The sequence below is a fragment of the Papilio xuthus genome, unplaced genomic scaffold (genome assembly GCF_000836235.2).
Source record: "Papilio xuthus unplaced genomic scaffold, Pxut_1.1 DF828258.1, whole genome shotgun sequence".
Lineage (NCBI taxonomy): Eukaryota > Metazoa > Arthropoda > Insecta > Lepidoptera > Papilionidae > Papilio > Papilio xuthus.
In genome coordinates this window covers 2,081,360-2,103,125 of record NW_013530391.1, presented here as the reverse complement: position 1 = coordinate 2,103,125, position 21,766 = coordinate 2,081,360, and the positions used below count along the sequence as shown (strand labels likewise).

The following is a 21,766-nucleotide window of genomic DNA, read 5'->3' as shown; positions in this document are numbered from 1 at the left end:
CAATAAACGAGTCTTACGAACTTATTAAAGAAAATTGAGAAACCGTTCAACGGTAACACATTTATCGCTAAATTGATTTTGAACAGCCTCTATGTTGCGCACAAATATAAAGTATCTAATTATATTTCTTCAAATAATATAACTTTAAATAAAGATCTTGTATTATGGTGCTTTTTTTTGTTTTTGGAGGGAAGAAGATAACAAAAGTTTGATAAACAGATTCTAAAGTAAATGTACAAGTCTCAGGAAAGATATATATAATCCTAATATAGATATTGTACCCAAGAACGCTGACCCAAATTGTTTGTGCGCTCAACCATGTAGCATTTCTAAAAATGAACATGATTCATATTCGTATTGTGATCCTGCCTTAAATATAATATTTGTATTTTTATTTTTAAAAAATTAATTAGTATTTTGAAATTAATAATGTCCAGTATTCTTTATTAAACAATTATGTGCAATAAAGAAAAATGATGCCTCCTCAAATTTTGTTTCTTTTTATTAACGTAAAAGTATGTGTTTCTTTTTATATCAAAAACAAAAAATAAAGATATAATTAATTTACTTACTATTTCATATATTTAACTTTAAAACCCTGGATTGATGTAAGTAAAAACGTTCAAGATAATACCGTATTCAGTGAGCTACAGTATAATTTTGCTACAGTTTAGTTTCAATACTGAAGCGACACGTAGCAATAGCGACGTCGAGGTGGAGGCGGAGGCATCGCGGCGAATTATGTCGTCGCAATAAAGTCAACATCGCGACACAGATCACGGACTCGGATCGGAGTAAACAAGTTGGCCTAATGATAAGACGAGCGCCGCCCGCCCTGGCCGCCGTAGCCGCCCGGCGGACAGTCGCGCGCGCCACCCCGCACTACGCACGTCTCCCACACAACACATAAAAATAACATTTTAAAAAGTTATAAAAAAAACGAAACTACAAGAAAATAATGGGTATGTATTTTTGTATATAAATGTCTAATTATTGAATATTAATAGTGTATATTAGTTTCTTTCGTCGAAGTTTGAATTCAAATGACATTTTTAAAATCTGTGTTGTTGTTTTCAATTTAATTTCGCGTAATAACGGCCACTGCGGCTATGAACTTTTATAGCTTTTACGGCTGAATTAATTTATGGATGACGTAGAAATGTGATTTGACTCACTTCAATCTGCATAATGTTGCCCGATTGTCACTTGGAATTATATTTTCTTTAACAGTCTGTGAAATACAACTTCAAAGTTTATTTTAATACTAATGTAAATTAACATTGCCAATGCATTTTTTGACCCTTTTCAGTCGTTCTTATATTATTTAATTTATTTGAGAGGAAAAAGTTTAATAAATAGTGAACCTCATTTTTAATAGAAACACATTTTGGTATAGTCATATGTATGTTTGAAGCAATTTTAGATTAAAAACATTTTGTAACTTGTCTTATTTTTGTAAGTAACAATGGTTGTAAATTTCCCGGGATATTTATAGAACTAACATGATGTAAAATCAAAAACTTTCCACAAAACAAAAAGCAACTAACACAATTTACGTCGTTGCCTATGAGGCCGGATCGATGTTACATTATTTCTATGTAGCTAATTTTGTTATCGGACAGATAAGCCGTGGCGAGAACGGAGCGAGCTTGGCGTGGCACCTTGGGACACTGAAAACATTAAAGATCATCGGAGAAATTGGAACGTCGAATCCACTACTGCTTTAGTTGACAAGGAACTGGGTAGCCCACAAGCTCGAGTGGCAATGGACAGGTGGAGTGGGAACAGCAACGCCTGGAGTGCGGCCCTAGGGGCGATGGGTGGTGCGGGGACCGTGCTGCTGTTTGCAGCCATCCTCTTGATGTGGAGGAGACCACGGCGAACTGAGCCCCACACTTTGGCACCAATGGATGTGGGACAAAATGTAAGTAATAATATATTTCTTATTTAGATTAGAAATGATTACATGTTATCTTCAATTCAGAAACATTCATTTTCTTTAAATAATAATTTGTGAACTTTTTTTTTTAAACAATAAATGATCTTCATCAATTATTTTAACACAAAAATACGCTAGTAAACACAGAAAACTTTAAAACGAAGACTTTCTTCAAGTCAACGTAATTAATATGGTAATCCGTGACGTAAAGTTATAATTGTACAAGCGCTCGAAATACAGTCGTGACACTTGAACGAATTAATGCTTAGGTCATAAAGATAAGCGTAATGACAGATCTTTCCTAAAATAGGACACCGATGTACACCCTAACTTGACATAGCTGTTGTAATTTTTTTTTGTTGTATTCACAACTAGCCTATCCCCAAAAGCAGCTCTGTCATCGCTTGACAAAAAAATAATTTAATAAATATAATATAAAGTACACTGTTTCAAACTTGGTTTTCATTGCCGAAAAATTATAAATAAAACGCGACATAACTGCAGAATTTCACAGTTAGTTTATCTTGAAGATTTAAGTATTTTGATATGTCGCTTTCTTCTTGAGTCTTAATAATCAGATATCTGGCAATATATACATCTTTGTACAATAGTGGCCAGTTAGAAAAATATTGTTCTTATGCCACCTTTAAAGATTAAAAAAAAATTATATCGTATTATATTATCGGTGAAGTTGCGTTTCGTAGTTCGTTTATTTCCAACGTCATAAAATGGAAGATGGAAGAGGAAGTTGTGCAGTAGAGCTATAACTAGTCAAACTTTCACTATACCATTTATTTAAATAAAACGTGTAAAAACACTAAAAGTGATAGAAATTAAACTTTATAAGAAGTAATTTTTTTTGACAATTTTCAAAGCCAAATAAAAGTGACACTGCTGTAAGCATTCTTGGGTTTCTCTTACCCTTCTATAATACTATTATATATTTAAATTAGCTTTAAAATTAATGAAATAATGAATATTTCGTAATAATAAAACTGCTTAAAAAATAAATGAAAAATATCCCTTAACTTCGTAGGTAAAAAAGCCGTTGAATATTGAGCGATGAAAAGTTTCTTGACTTTTGGGATATAAAAGACAAAGTTGTTTATTACTTTTATTTTACTAAAGGATTCGAAGGGTAAATCTTGTAGAACTTACTCCTTTTCCTCAAATTCGGAGTTTCATCTAGATAACAAAACTGTTTTAACGTAATAAAATATGTTTAACTTAACCTAAATAGAGACTCACTCTACTGCCGAAGAGTCCATTGAGATCTGTTATCTCATTTTTCTTAAAAGAAGTGAGAGAGATAACAATAAGTTTGTGTTAGAATGTTTCCTCAATGTAAACGGTTAGTAGTTACAAGAGAGAAACAAACTCTATTTTCCACAACGGCCTTGGAATGTCATGTAGGTGTACGTAAGAACAAGTAATGACGTCATTAGTAAAGGCCTTACATCTACATCTTTGATATATCACTCGTTCCGAACACATGTGACATGAATCACACGAAAACAAATAATTTGAATGATTGTGAATAATTGTATTGGACATACCAAATATTACCGTACCAAGTCTTATTTCGCAATTTTTATAAAGATTTAGTACCGCAATTAAATGATTCTTTATCAGGAATCGGAACCAACTAAAATATCCTACATCGAATTTGAGACATTAGAACCTATTCGAAGCTCTACTATCGCACATCATCAAACTAAAATATGCCCACCACATGAAATTATAGGTTTTATTACAATAGTATTTAAATAATTTGACCTACTTCCCGTGTCATATGCCGCACTAAAGAATAAGAAAATAAACAACGCTTTCAACGTAATAGTACAAATAGACACAGCGTGTGTGCATACAGGACAGGGCCTCAGCAAAATCAATCTCCCCAATGTTTACGCCACAACGTTATGCTTCTTTCACACGAGGGAAGTACAGGCAGTACAGTAAGATAGAACAGTATTGCTAATGTTCACAAGCTGAGACAAAACGGCCTCCTACAAAGTAGGTTTGATTAGATATTTCAAAGTAATATATGGAACTGACAAAATACTAGGACTGTGCTATAATTCACACCCCACTTAAGACATATTCAATCAGGGATATCGCTTGTAGAGTCGTCTTAACGTATAGAAATAAAAACTTAACAAACACGTTACATTTCTAAAGTTGTCAGTTCTATTGTTTTTATATATATTTAAACTTTTCAGTATCGCAAATCGAGTGCTCTTTTGTCTAGAAGGCTTTGATAGTAAGTGTGTGCGTTCAAATATTACTGCAATATAAAAAGTACTGCAATGTCTACTGCTCTACATCACAGTTCTACCTTAGTGTGAAACTGGCTTTTTGTTGCAAAGACGATACAAGGGTGCGGCAACTCATTGATCAATAATAGTATCAAGTAAACATAAAAATGAAGCTGATATAAAAAGATATGTTTATATTTTAAAATATGTATTACTATCCACGACCTATATAATGTGCTGCAAATGTCATCTACAAACCATGCGAGTATATACCAAGTAATATATAAATATGATTAATTAATTATATTTAAAATAATACCTTTTAAAGTATCTGGAACAAAAGATAATTAATTTTCTAATATTATAATATTTTTTTTTAGTTCTTGTTTAATATGAATAAATTAGAAAATTACTTTTTATATTGCTTTTACTACTAGCGAAGATTGCTAAGGGAAATGCAATAAGAGATTCATCTACAAGGTCTATTTCCCAGACGTCATTTTGAGACGCAAACTATATAAAAGTTATTCCGACTACCTTAGGCCAGTAATTTCAGTAACTTAGAACGATAGTTGAGAACTTGAGCAGGCTTAGTTTAAAACAACTGTATCTTTACAATGTTTTTACTACACTTGCAATTGACAAGTCGAAACATGACTTATACCGAGATGATTATGTAAGTCGGTTCTTTTTTGTAAAAAAAAAACTAAATTTTTTTTTTTTTTACAATTAATGTAAAAAAGAAAGCAATTCGTCTCTTTCGCATATTTTCCTTTTTCCATCTCTCACCGCTACGATTCCCCTGAGCGTAGCCTGTCAGTGGGCAAATGAATTTTGATTAATATTTCATATAGTCAAGCAAGGATGATGTACCGGTGAGAGAGGCGCTGCTATCGCGTTTGCTTCTGTCAGAATATATATACAGATAATGAAATAAAAGACAAGACAAGAAAGTTATAGTACAAAGAGTATCTTATGATAATCTCTGACATTGACATTGACAAGGGGGGCGCTAGTGAGCTGTCATAATTTAGTTTGACTTGTGCCCGCCATGTCAGATATCCTTGTCGGTATATATTGCCCGACAAGGAAATCGCCCTAATATCAATACCAAAAAAAGTGTCACAAGGTTCTTTTCCCACTGCTTTCATGTCATTTTCTTTAATATTTTAATTAAACGTATAAATATATATAAAGTGATCGATTAAAAAGAGATGAAAACTTTGTCGAAATTATGTAACGTAAAATAAAATAAATTGCATTATTTTTGATTGAATTTCATACTTTCCTTCAATGAACTGATATGATCAAGTTACGAGTTTTCCATTGGCTTCATTGCATTTTCATCGAACACCAAACTTAATTAAGATATAAGAAGCCTCAAGTTATATGATTACTTGAGGCATCTGATGTCTTAATGAACACTTAACCTATTTACGATATACATCTTTTAATAACATTTGTGGTTATGGAGTAAAACACTTTTTTTAACTACATATATCACCTATTTCGATGATTTAATATCACAAAAATAAATATCCAATAATTTACCAAGAAACGCAAAATGTTAAGCTCTAAAGTATTTTTCATCATTTCAATATACAAAAGATAAACTTCAAAGTTCGTAAAAGTAAAAAGCACCCTCTAGCGGAAAACAACGAAAACTCAACTTCCACATTCTAATGTTTCAGGCAGTGTTTTGTTTATAAAGCCTGCCAAAAGTGCTGCCACTGTCTTCCCGTTTCGTCGACAGATCGCGTTATTTGTTAAAATTGTATGAAAAATTACCAATAATATATGTAACTATCTAGAATAGATAAAAAAAATCCACGAACAAATTAATAAAGATTTAATATTGAATAAAAATAAACAAACCAAGAAAAAATTTATTTCTAAATCCATCAAAATGGAGGGGAACTACATATGGATGGAAGTATAGAATTAGGTGATTTTTTTTGACATTTATCATTACACCATACGTTTGTGTATCGTAAATAACGGTAAACATGACTGTAGCTCGTAGCCGTAACTCGTAGACCGTAGCTCGTAGTGCGTAGTCGAATCGATAATGAACAAATTTCGTAGAGCAACGAGTTTTTGTGTGCGTTTCGTTTGAGGCCGAACTCCGCAGGCACGACGGGGCGGGGTAGTGCTGAAGGCCGCGGGGTTGCGGGGAAGGGTCCTGCGTCACTCTGATCGATGCAGCACTTGTTGCGGCGCTCAACAGGCTCCTAATATCTAAACAATGTATCACATCAGCTATGTGAAGACGATCTTGAATCTTATACTCTAATTACATAGAATGGTTTTTATTTGATCGCTTAATACAAATCGTCTTTCCATTCAACTTAATCAAAATTCATAACATAATATAATGACGTAATTATTATTATCTATCACTTTTATCTATCAAGGTTTGCTTATTTATGTTATGTATAGATTCATAATATCTGATACGAATCTAAAATAAAAAAATTACTAGTACAATGTTTTTTTTTAATTAACTATTCGACTTTATTATAATCGTTATTCCAACTTTTGCCAATGTAAGTCCATTTCGGTGATCATTTAAAATGTTCACAGACCGAGACCTTTATTACTGTCTGGGGAATGTATCAGAACAGAATCCTCTCAGTTCATAACCCTCATATGGAATGCAAAAAGTAATTAACGAAGGAATTCCATTAAAAGTCTAAAACAACTATAATAGTGGTTCATTTTACAAATGACAAACTATGGGATATTTCTAATTTTATAAACTTTGTGTTTTATTACATTTTGGAGTAATTCTTACATGCTTTTAACATAAAATAAGCATTTGAAATTATAGCGTATTCAGATATATTACGTCTATTCTTAAAAAGTGTTCATATATCCCATTTAATAAAAGAGAATAAACGATTTAGCTTAATAGAGCGCCTGCTGAAGTGCGCTTAGCAATAAACATTGAGAAATGTTTCCCTCTATGCATTATTAAAAATCTACCGTCAGACGAAACCGGACGGCGAGATACGAAGGAACTCTGAAGAGAAAACATCGAAAATAAAATTTAAAGTAGTAATGAGCACTATCGTTTACACAAAGTGCTCAATAGACTCTTGCCAGTGTTCATATTTTGTACAATTATTTTTCTTTCTCCGGAAAATGTGATATAACCATAAATTTACACTAGAGTAAACTCGTTTGTTTACCCTTCACAACACTATTAAACTTTTGGCCTTAAAACCCTGCAGATGTAAAATATATGTAGGATTATTACAACGAATATATTACAAATTATTACAGATTTTCTTGTAGACATTTATTTTATAACTAACCATAATACAATTAAACTGTTTAATAAAGATTTACTATAAAGATTGAATGGAGTCAATGCACTGCTCCCCCAAGTGAAGCCAACAATACGGTGTTATACAAAGAACAACAAAATGCTTGTGGCCTGCGGACTGGAGATAAGCCGCTAGAGATGTGACATCATATTGTTGTTAACGCGATATTTTCATCACCTGCATCATTTGCTTTATACAAATAATACGTATCTTGCTGTATGAATATTAACCACATGCCGCGTCATCGATTGCAGTTAAACAGTTGCCGTTCAAAAATTCGTACCTTAGTAGGTTTTTTTAGTAGATTTTAAGACATCCATTGATAATTAATGGCAAATAGTTTTGGCAACGTAAGTCATATTATAATGGTTAATGTTCCCTCTTCGCTGTCATATCCAGTTAGTATGTAGTCAGCCATATTACTTATTCATGTAGCCAACAGCTCATACTTCAACATTATATATTTTTAAAAATTTAGTTTGAATTATGTTTTTTGTAATCAGCGCCATCTTTTGTAATTATGACAAACATTTAGTTACATTTTGCCAGTAAAGTATTTTTCATGTTGAAAAATTCAATACGTTTCAAGAACGATGTGACACAGTTATCCATAATTTATCAGCAAACTGACAAATTAATAATTACATAGTACTAACATTGATTGGTTTACTTTTGAAGTCGCTACACAAAGTTCTTGGCCAATACTCGTATTTACTTAATTTTATAAACTAGCTGTCGCCCGCGACTCCGCCTGTGCAAAATAAAAAAAAACAATAATTAGTAGCCTATGTGTTCTTCCAGATTACGTTTTATATGTATGCCAAATTACATCAAGATCCGTTGAGCTGTTCCGGAGATACCAATAGTCAAGAAAATCACATAAAACACTTTTTTTTTATGCCGTGCGGATAAAGTCGAGGGTCTCAGCTAGTTGTTCGTGAATTAGGGTTCAGTTTAAAGTAAAATCCAAGAACAAGATACAAAAGTTTATTTATAATGATTTATGTATTTTCAAGTATAAAGTAGACTTAACATAAAATCATAGTTAAGGCTCTGTGGCTGAATTACATAAAAAGTTTTTATAAATGAGTTCTGTAACAGCAAAACAAGAAACATATTTCTTTGAAATGAATATTATGTTAGTTATATTAGGCAATAGATTAAACATTTTATTAATAAGATAAAAAAAGTTGGATGTTTTCTTTAAAATAAGACTCGACTGCTGAATTTAGTATGAAATTTCTAAAGTAAACGATGTTATTGTTTTAAAATTCATTTTCTACTTAATTAGAAAAGTAATGTTTAAAAAGTATTTATTAAATACAAAGCTGCCAGTGTTCTACTGCATTGTTATGAATATTTAAAAGATTTATTAAAATATTCACACTGTTGCTTTAGTGATAGCAAATAAAAGTAGCATCTTGAGAAATTTAATTAAGATAAAAAATATATTATTCATGTTTCTTTACACATTTAATATTTATTTAATGATTTTAAATTATTTATTAAATATTCTATTAGCTTATTTTTTTTATATTCGACTAGCAGTTACAACACTTGCTAAGCTTTTTGAAAATTTTCCCGATAACGAATAATATGAAATATAGCATTGTTTTAAGATAAGAAAACAGTCCTAGTTTATAATATTTTATTACGACGATAAATAATATAATACTAACAAATTTAGAAATGTACTAATAAATTATAAGGCTAACAAACTAATTCATAATAAAAACAAATATAAAATAAAAACCAATAATTCAAATCACAACGTAAGCTACGCTACACGCAAGATCAATACATTTGAAGGACGATGCAATATCGGAGACACTGTTATCCATAACGTATCAACGAAATGAAAATTAATAATTTAAGCTTTGACCCAATATTGATTTTAGCCTGGCGACCGAATGAACCTCCTTTGCGCATATATCATTTCTCCATGCCCGCAGTCCACGCTGCGTATGTATGAATGGTAAATGATAACTTATCTCCATACAAACATGTAACTAGAATGACTCTATATGAAACGTTACGTATATGTTGCTTTTGATTTATGTCTTCTAATACACTGTACAGTATCTATAACAGATTTTTTCTTATCTCTACTATAAAATAAAAATAAATAAAACGTACCACGATAAGAATTAAATTAGTTAAAAAGTTTAAAACTACGAACGGAATATTTTTATTAAAAATACGTTCACCTTTATTTAAAACGATCCGAAATTACAGTACGTTTTTAATAGAAAAATATTTTTGCTATCCGCATACAAACACAATAACTGGCACTAACAAGTGGCGTTAACAAAAGGCTACTCGAAAAAATAAATTACCAGAGACCAACAAACCGTAATTGTTTCCGATTTCACAAAGCGAAGTCGCGCTGGCGATGGCGCTTTGAAATAGACCTTCATACTCGTACAATTCTCTTGGGCAATAAAAATTAAACTATAGTAAAATGATTACTAAGGCTAATTGTGGAAGTTCTTTAACTGGTGAAGGTAAGATGATCAAGCTCTAATTAAAATCAAAAACGTATCCATATTAATAAAAAGATGAGAATAAGGAAACGAGAAAGAAATGGTAATTACTCTTTGTTTGGATACTACCAAAGCTATGTCATGTGCTTTTAGAAGATTATATAAAAAACTCAAATGTGAGAATTTAATCCTAATCATTACGCATAAATTTATTATTTACCTTTGTAGAATCACATAAATTATCCAATAAGTAACGCGATGTCAATATTTAAGGATAAGGAAAACACTATTAACGTGCTCGAACACACAAAGGAGTCAACCAACAAGGGACCATTGATATTTTTCCGTTGGTTATACTTTCTTGTCTGTAAGCTGCCGATTTCCAATATCCCGGCACACCTCAAGCGTGACTTCAATGGAAAAGCCAATACAACATTCAACGGTATTTATTTTTATTTAAAAGTTACACCTCAAGTAATCTTTTGCAAATGTTTATAACAATGAAATAATGCATATTATCAAATAAACACGAGCTTCTTAGTTTCTGTCAAATGTTTCAGCGCGGAAATAATAAAAACTTAATTGGCAGCTTATGTTTTCTTCTAGATTATGATCTACATTATGGCCAAATTACAGCAAGATCCGTTTAGCGTTTCTGCAAGTACCTTATAAGAAACATTCATCCAAACATTCGTATATATTAATATGATTAGCAAGATAAGTAATATTATTAGTAAGATTACTTGCAAATGGTTAATATATTAAGTATATTCTTGGCGACCTTCTTTCTATACCTGTTGCTTATATCGTGAGAAAGCGAGGCGACCGAAATGCGCCACCGCCCACAGTGTTGTCAGCTTGCAAACACTACCTCGTTTGCAGGGAAAATAATAAAAACACTACTATGTTTTTTAACCTAACTTTTTATTTACTTTATCCTAATGAAGAAGTAAATGTTAAATATAGTTAACTTAAAACTAGAATATTAAATTCGCATATAATAGAATAATACAATAATGTTTGACAACCTTGTAACTAACATGACATGATAACATGATTAAATTTTGTATATACCATAGTGCCTCCCGATATTAAAACTCAATAAACAATCCATTATTAGCATTCTTCAGTATTCTTATGAGCTTATTTTTTATCCGATTTTATAATACATAAGCCATCCAAACTTATCAAGTGATGAAAATTATTGATGAAAATTATTTACAAGTCCCGATGTTAAATTTTATTAACACAATCACTAGCAATTAAGAGAATCATATCCTCATTGACCCGTGCGTTCCGATTATACAGATGAGTACATTTGCAACTCGTTTTAAGATAGTTAACCGATTTGGGGTAAGGCCGTTCGTCGCGCTGGCAACACTGAGCCCCGGGCGGCGGCAGTGTGCGCGAGCCGGGCCCAGCGATACCTCGCGCGCGGACACAGGCAACCTGAAATATATACGTTTTATATACATTTGTTTAATATCCTGTATCGCGTTTTAAATCAGTGATTTTTTTCAGATTTTAGTTTATTGGTAAAATTCTAATTTTAGTGTCTTTATATTGTGAATACCTTTGTTTTGATTTAAAATTGATCGAAAATAAAATTAGATAAAATTGTGTTATACCATTTTTGACATGTTTTTAAAAGGCTGATTTAAATAAATCATAATAATAGAGGTTTTAATTTATAAAATTGACTAGGAATATCATCTTATTTAATTCCCATTAGGAAATATCAAGTGTTTGAGTACTATAAACTGGGCGTCTATAAATTTTCGTACATCTAATATTTCGTATTGTGGAAGTGATGTAAAGTTAAATCTAAAAATTACTTCCTGTAATAACCGAAATTGGTGTTCTGTGCTTAGATTAATCTATTTCAATGTGACAATAAAATGTTTAAGTGATTTTAGATTTCAAAAAAGCAGTGAACATATCATAGTAATTTATAAAAATATCGTTCATTTGACACGAAATTATAGCATCTTATCTTATATTTTAGAATAAATTAAAACGTAAAATAATTAAAATTTCGAGTATTTATCGTAGACGTTATGTCTACGACGTAGACCGTAAACAAACGCCCACGTAGCGCTTCTACGCTCTCATTACGATATGCACAGAGGGCGTCGTACTACCGGCGCCCACGCAACAGCTGAGATGCTCGATACCGTCTAGACGTGATCAAATAATACTCGGACTTCCCCCGCGTACTTATACATAAAATATGGCTTTACAAAACAAACTCTTTGTTTTTAATTATGTAGTTTTAAATATACTAGTCGATATGTCTTTTGTCTGCAAGTTTCACTAGTAACTTGCAGTCCTTTTAAACTGTACTTCTCCACTCTGCTTAATATCTTTTAAAATAAAACGAAAGTACAATTCAGTAGAGTTTCGGTTGAGTTTCCTATTTCGAGCGAGGAGCGTAATAATTAATGTAAAATGTATAAATATTTAAAGCTCTTTCTGTGTTTATGGTAATTGTAAGTCTTGTCTTTGCTCAAAGGCTTCATAACGACTGAAATTTTATAAATATTGTATTGTGAAAGTGTATTAATTTAGCATATTTTATATTATCTCTTAATAGGTTTTACTTGGCTTGGCTTAGCAGTACAGATTTACGTTTAGTAGGGCTCATTAAATTTCAGTTTTGCGTTTTTGATTTGAATCTTTAAATTTCGCGTTTAATAACCCATAAATCAAAAAAATTATTCGCTCGTATAAATAAAACATACAATCCACTACGCAGGTACAACGCATACAACGAAAGCTGACCTAAAAACAATACAATAATATAAAAAAAAACCCCAGAGAACAATATTTTCGGCCTCATATACAATGCAATATAGACTTTCTAATAAGTGAGTGATGTTAGTGTAAACGTGAACAATGAGTGGGCTAGGACCCCCCGGTGTGTGGGCGGCACAGAAGAGATTGGAGTCGTGGGCAAGGGCAGCCAGAGAGAGAACCTCCAGCGCAAGTAGTGGGCAAAGTCATAATTCCACTGATAGCTTTGGCGATGACAAATCCCATAGTAGTCCTAGTGTACGTATAACCTTTTTGCGTATTATATCTATAATTACAAATTAAAATGTGTTATACAATTTAGTTTGTGTTCCCATTGCTGATTGAACATTTGCGCAATCGCCAAAATTGTTTGAATTGTTTTTAAATTGTAGATGTTCATTTAAACAAAACAAATGCACCTTAATAATTTATCTTCGTATTCAGTTGTATACGTCAATATTTTTCACAACGACACGCCGCGCCGCGCCTTTGGCGTTGTGAGAAATACCAAAAGTGCATCTCTTGTGAAATTAGACCGAGCACGAACAAGGAATGCTCATTTTCTATTTTGTAAGACCTTTTTAAAAAACTTGTTCAACCGTATTTCAAAGAACATTTATGAAATACTCTACTAGAGTACCTTATTTAACGACGAAACAGAAAACTTTTTGAAGTTACAATATATATTACACATGTTGTATGTAATTTTATCCTATTGAATTTTAATCATCAGTTATCCATCCAATCCATATTGTTATGCGAATTCAATTTTTTTTATTTCATAAGGTGGCAAATGACCGAACAGCCACCTGAAATCGCTGATATAGCGAAGTGACCGTTGCCCATAAACATACGCAATTGCATATGCGTTGCCTTCCTTTAATCGACGGAGGAGAGGATGCACCGAAAGAAAATATTTTCCCTTTCCATGCATGCTCTCATCCGGAAAGTCCACTTCCACTTCCCATCCTTTCCTTATAAGAAAAAGGTGGGAAGGGAAAGAGGACTAAATCAATGTAATGTGTACTAAATCTAAATTATCTCTGTTATTCAAATTATTGTAAAATATAACAAGGCTATCAATTAACAGGTTGCCTACCAGTAATTGACTTTCCATCATACGTCTTTAAATTTTCACCGAGTTGTGGTTTGACGTATCGATTAAACTGACAAACAAGCGACTAACACTGCCGACCACAAATTGTGTTGCAACCACAATGCTATCAGCGAGTCATATTACATTATGTACCTTTACTAAATTTTGAATCATACCATTGTAGGTCAGGTCATTACATAGAACTACAATAGACTTTTACTACGTATTTTTTGTTACTAATTTATTTTATTTCTACAATAATTATATAAAAAGCTTAGCATTCATATTGATACAAGAAAATTATTACATATTTACTTAGGCAATGTCCAACGATTTTTTTTAAACTAACTGTCGCCCGCTACTCCTTCCGCGTAATTTAAAAATACTTTATAAGTAGCCTATGTGTTCTTTCAGACTATGCTCTACATCTATGCCAAATTTAATTGCGATCAGTTCAGCCGTTCCGGAGATAACTTCAAACAAACAAACATCCATCCATTAATCCAACATAATATGAGAAAAATCTTTGTTTATGAATAATTATAGTATTCCTTATCGTTACAAATTAATATTTGAATGATAAATATTAAATAAATAACGGTAAATTATCTTTGTACAATAAACAAAGGAAAGGAAATGAAAGTAAAAAAAAATTATAGAAGTACTGCGACTCAGGACCCTTTCCTTTTTATTTAAATGAGGGTAGAATAAAACACAAAGCAGTGAAAACTCGTAGCGGCCAAAATACATTATTCAAAAGAGAAACGATGTAATACTAGCCGCTATAATTAACCACGAAGCGTTGAAAACTGAAATCTTATACAATCTTGAATAAGCTGGCTAACGTTTTAATCAAAGTCAAAAAAAGTCCGTGAAACCATAAATTAGGTGTCATAGTTCCCAGTTATTACTTCGTAGAAAAAATACGACATAGACAAAGTTTGCAGAAACCAGTGTGGACAATTTATGATATGCCATTCATATATAGGCGTGTCTCAAGTATTTTCGTGCTTTCCAGTCAGCTTTAGGGCAAAATCGCAATCCCCATTTAAACATCTTACTAATATTATAAATGCGAGTATAATAAATTAGAAGGTATCTCCGGAACGCCTTAACGGTTCTTGATGAAATTTTGCACAGATGTAGAACATAGTCTGATAGAACACATAGACTACTTACGAGTATTAAGTTTTCTTTTTAATTCCTCTCGGACGGTGTCGCCGACGTCAGCTTGTATACTATTATAGTAAAAATATAGTAAAAAAAAGAAGCAGTTTTTTCATAACTCTTCAATAAAGTGCCCATATCTGTTTTTATTAATTTTTAATGTTTTTTTTGTAACACAGGAGATGCTGATCCCGAAAGAGCAGTGTCGCGTGCAGCCTCTGAACGAGGTGCGCACTGCTAGCTCACTGCCGCACGCAAGACTCGCTCGGACACCATCCATTTCCTCCCAGAGTAGTCTCGACAGCGGGACTTCGAGAGCCACTGTAAGTAAACATTATAAGAAAGCGGATAACGTCACCTATTACTTCACTTTGCCAAAAAAACATTAGAATGTCTTTTGTTTTAAAAAGTATGATAGTATTATACAAAAAGAACAATAAGCAAACAGGTAATTCTTAAGTACTTAGTAGGTCTTTAATACTTGGAAGAATTAGACATGCCGCGTATTTTTACTAAAACAGTTCATCCACTGATGCTAAGGATTAATGTGACGTCACCTATATTAAAGAATGCTTAATATTTATAACTATATTAAGCTTTTGTACATAATATAATGATGTATGTAATTAATATTAATTCTATTCTACTTATTTATTCATGCGTATGATAAATCAAAGAGAATTGATAATAAAGCCATGAGACAGACACCTTTAATTTAGTATGCAGTTTACAAAGCACTCAGATTGTAATATAAATGTATAAACAGCGGTAGAAAGATATGTAGGCACATAAAATATAATTATTGGAATATCTGACCTATGTTTTGTTCTGAGGTGATTGTGTTTTTCATTGAAATTTTGTTTATCCACTTTGAATAAAGATTTATAGTAAATTCATAAACTTGTTAAAACCTATCTTTAAATTGTAAATGCAGTATCATCTATTCGGATCTGACCTAATAACTTTTTCAATTAATAAAACATCAACAAAGTTCGCGTTCTTAACTAGTAGATACTTTGTTAATCTTATTACGGTCATGTTCGCGATCACAGGAAAAAGTTGTTCGGTCTTACAGCTTTTGCAAAGCAAGGAGAAGGTATATTTCAGTCGTACTATTAGTAATTTATCAATTTACCAGCTGTCGCCCGGGACTCTGTCCGTGAGGAATTATTTAAAAAAAACTTAGTAGTGTTAGGAAGAAAATCCGACACTGTGCCGGTGTATCGGCGCAACAATAGCCTTATTAAAATATCAATCGACACTTGACTTGGTAACGAATACGCGCCAAACGATTCTTACTAATAATGTCTCAAAGTAGTCTGCGTTCTTCCACACCATGTTTAACATCTATGCAAGATTCTTGCACCCGTTCCGAAGATCTTCTATCAAACATCCATCTATTCATCGATTATTAATAAGATATTGGTGAGATATCAGAACGCAAGTAAAGAAGCTATAAATTCAATATGAAAATATTTTGAATTCATGTCAATATTAAAACCCGACCTACGAAAAGATTTCGACATAATCGCAAAAGGGCTGAGCGTTAACTATTCTTCTCACACAATATCATCGTTGGAAAAAACTTCTTCAAATACACCAAATCTTTTTTACGGATTTATCGTCGGTTTCTGAGCTCAAAATCCCTGTATGAAATATATCGATTCCCTCTCATTATCTTTGACAAAATAGATATAACAATATTTTTATTTTGGTATTATAAACCAACAATTTAATGTTAGTCTTGCCATCATGAGCACGCCCCTTAAATCCTTCTAGATAGAAAGTTAACGTGTTCTAGCATTTTCCATCACTCTTCAAAGACTTTTACGTTTTTAAGAGCTTCTAGATTAATCGTTTGTTGAGATAAAACGTTTTTTGATTTTATATCAAAGCTAAAATTAAACCTTAAAACCCGAAATTGATCTTCATTGTAATCTCGAACCGCCGAGGGCGTTATTTTTAGCCCACTGTTGAATTTTATTAGAGAATTTTAAGTGTTACTCTGCGAAGTTCGAATTATTTTATTTAAAGGATAATATTATTATTATTCTTAAATCCTATTGAATTAATTTAAATTTTAAACAATTTTATTTAAATATCTCATCTGCAGATTTTCTTCTCAGTCGCTACAGTCTTTACAGACTGGTCCTGGTCATCATATAGGTACCGTTTCATCAGACGCTTTCACGCTCCAGATTTATTAGATTACACTTACATGTTTTAACGTACAGTAAAATGCGCCTATATTTTTGCATATTATATTTCTATTGTTAAAACGTACATTTCATATAGGATACACACCTATTGTTTTAACATTGTTGTTTTCCTCTAGACGCTCGGTTTACGTGTATACATTAGTTACAACTTGAAGTAGGTAATGTACTACGTATAACCTATTTCGCACTTAACATTTTTCTTCCCAGTTTCCCAAAGACAATAGCGATAAAGATCATTGTGACCTGCTAAGCCGTATGTGTCTCGTAGTGGTGTTTCACTGTTAACGTTGGATTCATGAGATGTTGTAGTTTCATAGTCCATAACATATTTTAATCTTCTGCTATTAAGACCAAATTTATACGTTCTTTTCCTCACTCAATGTTGGACGTATTTTAATAATTGGTGTATCGAAAACATAATTGTCCACCGTGTAAATCGTAATTACTATTTATTATTAACTCTACGGCTTCATTAATAATAAATCGTTAGACTAGGTAACTTTAAAATAATCAATAAAAAAATTCGTTGGAACTTTCGTTTTGCTTTAAAAACTAGAAATGTCTGTCAAGGCCACTTATAAAAGACATTTGTTCACATAAACCTTGTTAAATTAAAAAGTCACTTCTCCGTTTCTTCCTATCACTGTAAAGACAACCATTTTTCAATAATCGAAGAGTAATTTATTAAAGAATATGCTTTATAATACGTGACTATAGAGTACAAAGAGAATTCTTACATCCTGTAGGAATATTAGAGCTAAAGCTCGTTAGGATTAGAGCTTTCAAAGATCTTCCCTGTTGCGAGCTTATATTAGCATGCAATATAGAATATTAATAGTTGTGAATATACAAGCCTTGCAAGTATTCTTTATGACTGTTACAGAGTCACCGCGGCTCGTCGCCGGCTATCCGTACGTTCGCTCCTGACGGGCGCACATTGGAAGCCGGGAGCACGGGCATACCACGCTCGCCGTCGCCTCTGCGTGCTGCCTCCCTGGACGTGCGCGCTGCCTCACATGCACACGGATCACTTGCCTCCCTCGCAGACTCCCCTGCTCCCTCCAGCCCCAGGCACGTGCCCCCTAGGTGTCTGTCGCCTCTACTTATGCCGCCCAGGTATGCAAGTCTTATTTTATTTTCATAATATTTTTTAACAACAATTTGTTTCTTTTTATTAATTAATACCGCGTTTAGCCATTATTATTATCTAATCTAATAATAAACAGTATAGAACAAATGATAAGAAAATTATCTACATATAGCAGCAAAATAGATACCACCAAAATAATTGGTTCTTAATCATTAAGATTGATGAATAAGATAGAGGAATAAATGTTTCAGAAATATTAGAGTTCCGGCATTTTGCGATATCGTTTACATTATTTCCAGTAAATGAAGGGACTAAAGGATATCTAAAAACTAGCACACAAACAAACACTTAAAAGTTACTTACCTTAATTTACACGTGAAATAAATAAAATTTTACGAAATAGCAAACCTGATGCTGAAAAATTTTGTGTTATATTTTAATCTGTCATTTTTCATATTGCATTATGAATACTATAGTAGGTTAAAACTGAAAGAAATCTCGAGGTAACCCTAGTAATATAGGCAGTGTAAATGTCGTAGGTAAAGGCGCGAGGCTCGCGGCAGAATCAATCTGTGCGGGGCCGCTCCGCGCAAATTGATATAAACTCAATTTTCGGCGCTGCCTCCATTTCCCCGGCCCCTTATTCTCTCGACACTTAGCTACTACATACAACTTATGTAGGAAACCGATGTAATTATGTGCTTCAAACGATTTTTATTGGTACTGTTCGTAGAAATGGTTTTGAAATATTTTTTGTACGTAACACATTTGCAGTTCATGTGGTGTTGCAAATGTTTATGAGGGTCGAGGATCAAAAAAAATTTAACTCTATTTTATTGTCATTTAAACAAAAATGTTACAGGCGGATAGATCGCAGTAATTCCTTGGTGGAGAGCAGCAGTGGAGTGGGCCCTCTAAGTCCCGGCGCGGGCGCTGCCATCAGCGCTCTAGGGGCCCTGCAGCCCGACCTTTACACCAAACGAGAGGCGCCGTTAGTTATCGAGCTGGAGGGCGCAGGGCCTTCGCTCGGCAGAATACACCTACGATTGAAATACGACTTCGACAGATCTGATTTGGAGGTTCATTTAATTGAAGGTAATCTGGTCAAATATGATGAGTCGCGCTGAGAGTTTTTCAGCCGCCTCTTAAGGAACGCCTTAGTCAATATTTACCATAAAATGACTCTTATTGTTGGCAAGCATGATAATTGGAGTACGCAAAAAATTCTTTCTAGCGCACGACCTAGCGGGTTACGAGGCAGGCGGTTTCAACGATCCCTACGTGCGAGTCAGCCTACTGCCTGAGGTGGATACGCGCGTGCGTCAAACTCCTGTCCATAGAAACGAGGCCAATCCGTTCTTCGATCAGCACTTCAAGTTCCCGGTGTCCCATGACGAGCTGGGTGATAAAACTCTCCTACTTCAAGTTTTTGATTATGACAGGTAGGTACGCAACACGTCAATACAACTGAATTTTAAATATAGGCATAAACTCTACAATGTCATCTACGCAAATTTTCCATATATAACCAGATATCGGTTGACTCGAATGTGCTAAATTCAGTACAGTTGCGATGGCATTTCTTTGTCATAAAAGACGTTACATAGACATAACATTTGTTTATCGTTCCAGATTTTCGCGTAACGAAGTGATGGGCTCTGCGAAGGTGCCTCTGTGCCGCGTGGAGGTTGCAGGCGGCGCGGAGGTGTGGGCTGAGCTATCGCGCGAGCGCCGCCCGCCCGAGGAACTGCAAGAATTGCTATTGTCGCTCTCCTATCTGCCCTCGGCAGAGCGTCTCACTGTTGTCGTGCTTAAGGCGCGCAATCTCCTGCCTCCTCAGGAAGGGAAGGACGCTTTAGGTATGTTGGGATTACAGCATACGGACTTATGATCAAAAAAGTATCACGATTCATTAGTTATTGTAAAGTCAGTAATCCTAAAAAGGGGCGACAAGAATATATAGAAAGAATAGTGGCAAAATCATAATAAAGGACCCTCCGCTTGATTTACAGATGTGTACGTGAAAGTATACCTTCTTGTAAATGGGAAGCGAGTGAAAAAGAAGAAGACGAACAGGAAGGAGATAAATAACCCCGTGTGGAACGAGGCTCTCTCCTTCAGCCTGCCTTCTGCTAATCTTCAGGAAGCTTCTATTGAGGTAGTACTTTCAATCTTTGCTTGTTCCCCCTCCACCATTATTAACATGAATTTATTTGTTTATACATGATCCTTGTTTATTCGTATTAATAATTTTAAAAGCTTTTTAATGTCATTTTGAGGTGTGCGTGGTGACGGGTGGCGGCAGCGGGCTGGTTGTGGGCTGGTGCTGCGTTGGCGCTGCCGAGCCCGCCGCTGAGGGGCGCCACTGGGCGCAGATGGCGCACGAGACGCGCAAGGCTGTCGCCATGTGGCACACACTCAGATAGACTGCCATCACATCGCACACATCACACCTCACACTATACCAATATGATCTTTTCTTATGTAACTTTGTAGTAGTGAGTCAAATATTCTATATTCTATAGATCTATTTCAAGTGTAAACGTGACCTTTGTATTAGAAAATATTTAAATTATAACTTTGAATATGTAAGTAACAAAGTTGAACCAAGAATATTTTTAAAATTATGATATCTGCAAATATCAATGCTGTTATGAAAAGGATGAGGTTAATTACCTCGTTAAACGTCGATTAATGCAAAGTTAATGTTTTTTTTGTTTCTTTTTCAATATAATATAATTATTTTCGTTTTTTCTACCAATTAGTCGTCGTAAGCCGTAAATGGTGATCTTTCTCTTGTTACAATATAAAGAGTAAGCATTCTAGATTTAGTTTAAAATTTACTAAAACGCACAAAAATCACTTCATTATCTATATTACATTTTCGTAGTTAGAAAAGATCATAATTGTTAATGTGTTTATCAATAATTCACAAACACAACATTTTCAAGGCGACGAATGCCTTTTAGGTAATTTAAATAACTATAAATCTCAAATGTACTAGTATAAAATCCTATTGTCCAATACAAACTGTGGGCTCTTTTCATTACTTATATAATTAAAATGTTTAAATTAATTTTATCGTAGCCTGTTGACGTGATTATTTTTTTTATCACGTTATCAAATAACACTCAAGTTTTTAATATCATATATCGACTGAAAAATTATATCAAAATTGATTGAGCTTCGGAACACCAAACTAATCTTATGAATTTGAAGAATTTTATAATAAGACTAAAATGTTAATTTTAAAAATTAAAATGTCACGTAATTATGAGTTGGTTTATAGATCAATAATATTGAAACTTCTAATTGCCCACAGTTATTTATGTAATACATATGTGTCGAATCATTCTAATATAAAATGGTGAAGTCGCCGTTGAAAATATACTTTT

At 33.3% G+C, this 21,766-nt stretch overlaps 1 protein-coding gene across 2 annotated transcripts; it reads left to right on the top strand.

The window, feature by feature from the left end:
• Positions 1–881: 881 nt before the first annotated feature.
• LOC106113396 (synaptotagmin-5) lies at positions 882–21,744 on the top strand. Of its 2 annotated transcripts, none has more exons than XM_013306125.1 (9): positions 882–962; positions 1,623–1,924; positions 15,242–15,385; positions 18,165–18,397; positions 19,234–19,466; positions 19,606–19,813; positions 20,004–20,230; positions 20,384–20,529; positions 20,651–21,744. In XM_013306125.1, exons 1-9 carry the CDS (start codon positions 959–961, stop codon positions 20,795–20,797), a joined length of 1,644 nt encoding a protein of 547 aa, XP_013161579.1. In that variant the 5' UTR covers positions 882–958; the 3' UTR covers positions 20,798–21,744. The 2 variants fall into 2 exon arrangements, with proteins under 2 accessions (XP_013161579.1, XP_013161580.1); XM_013306126.1 differs by lacking the exons at positions 882–962; positions 1,623–1,924 and adding exons at positions 9,941–10,027; positions 10,235–10,448.
• The last annotated feature ends 22 nt before the right edge of the window (positions 21,745–21,766 follow it).

Excerpts from the sequence above, each read along its gene's own strand:
- LOC106113396 (XM_013306125.1), top strand. Across the intron at positions 18,398-19,233 it reads CCTCTACTTATGCCGCCCAG|GCGGATAGATCGCAGTAATT; the intron begins GTATGCAAGTCT and ends AAAATGTTACAG. Across the intron at positions 20,530-20,650 it reads TTCAGGAAGCTTCTATTGAG|GTGTGCGTGGTGACGGGTGG; the intron begins GTAGTACTTTCA and ends TGTCATTTTGAG.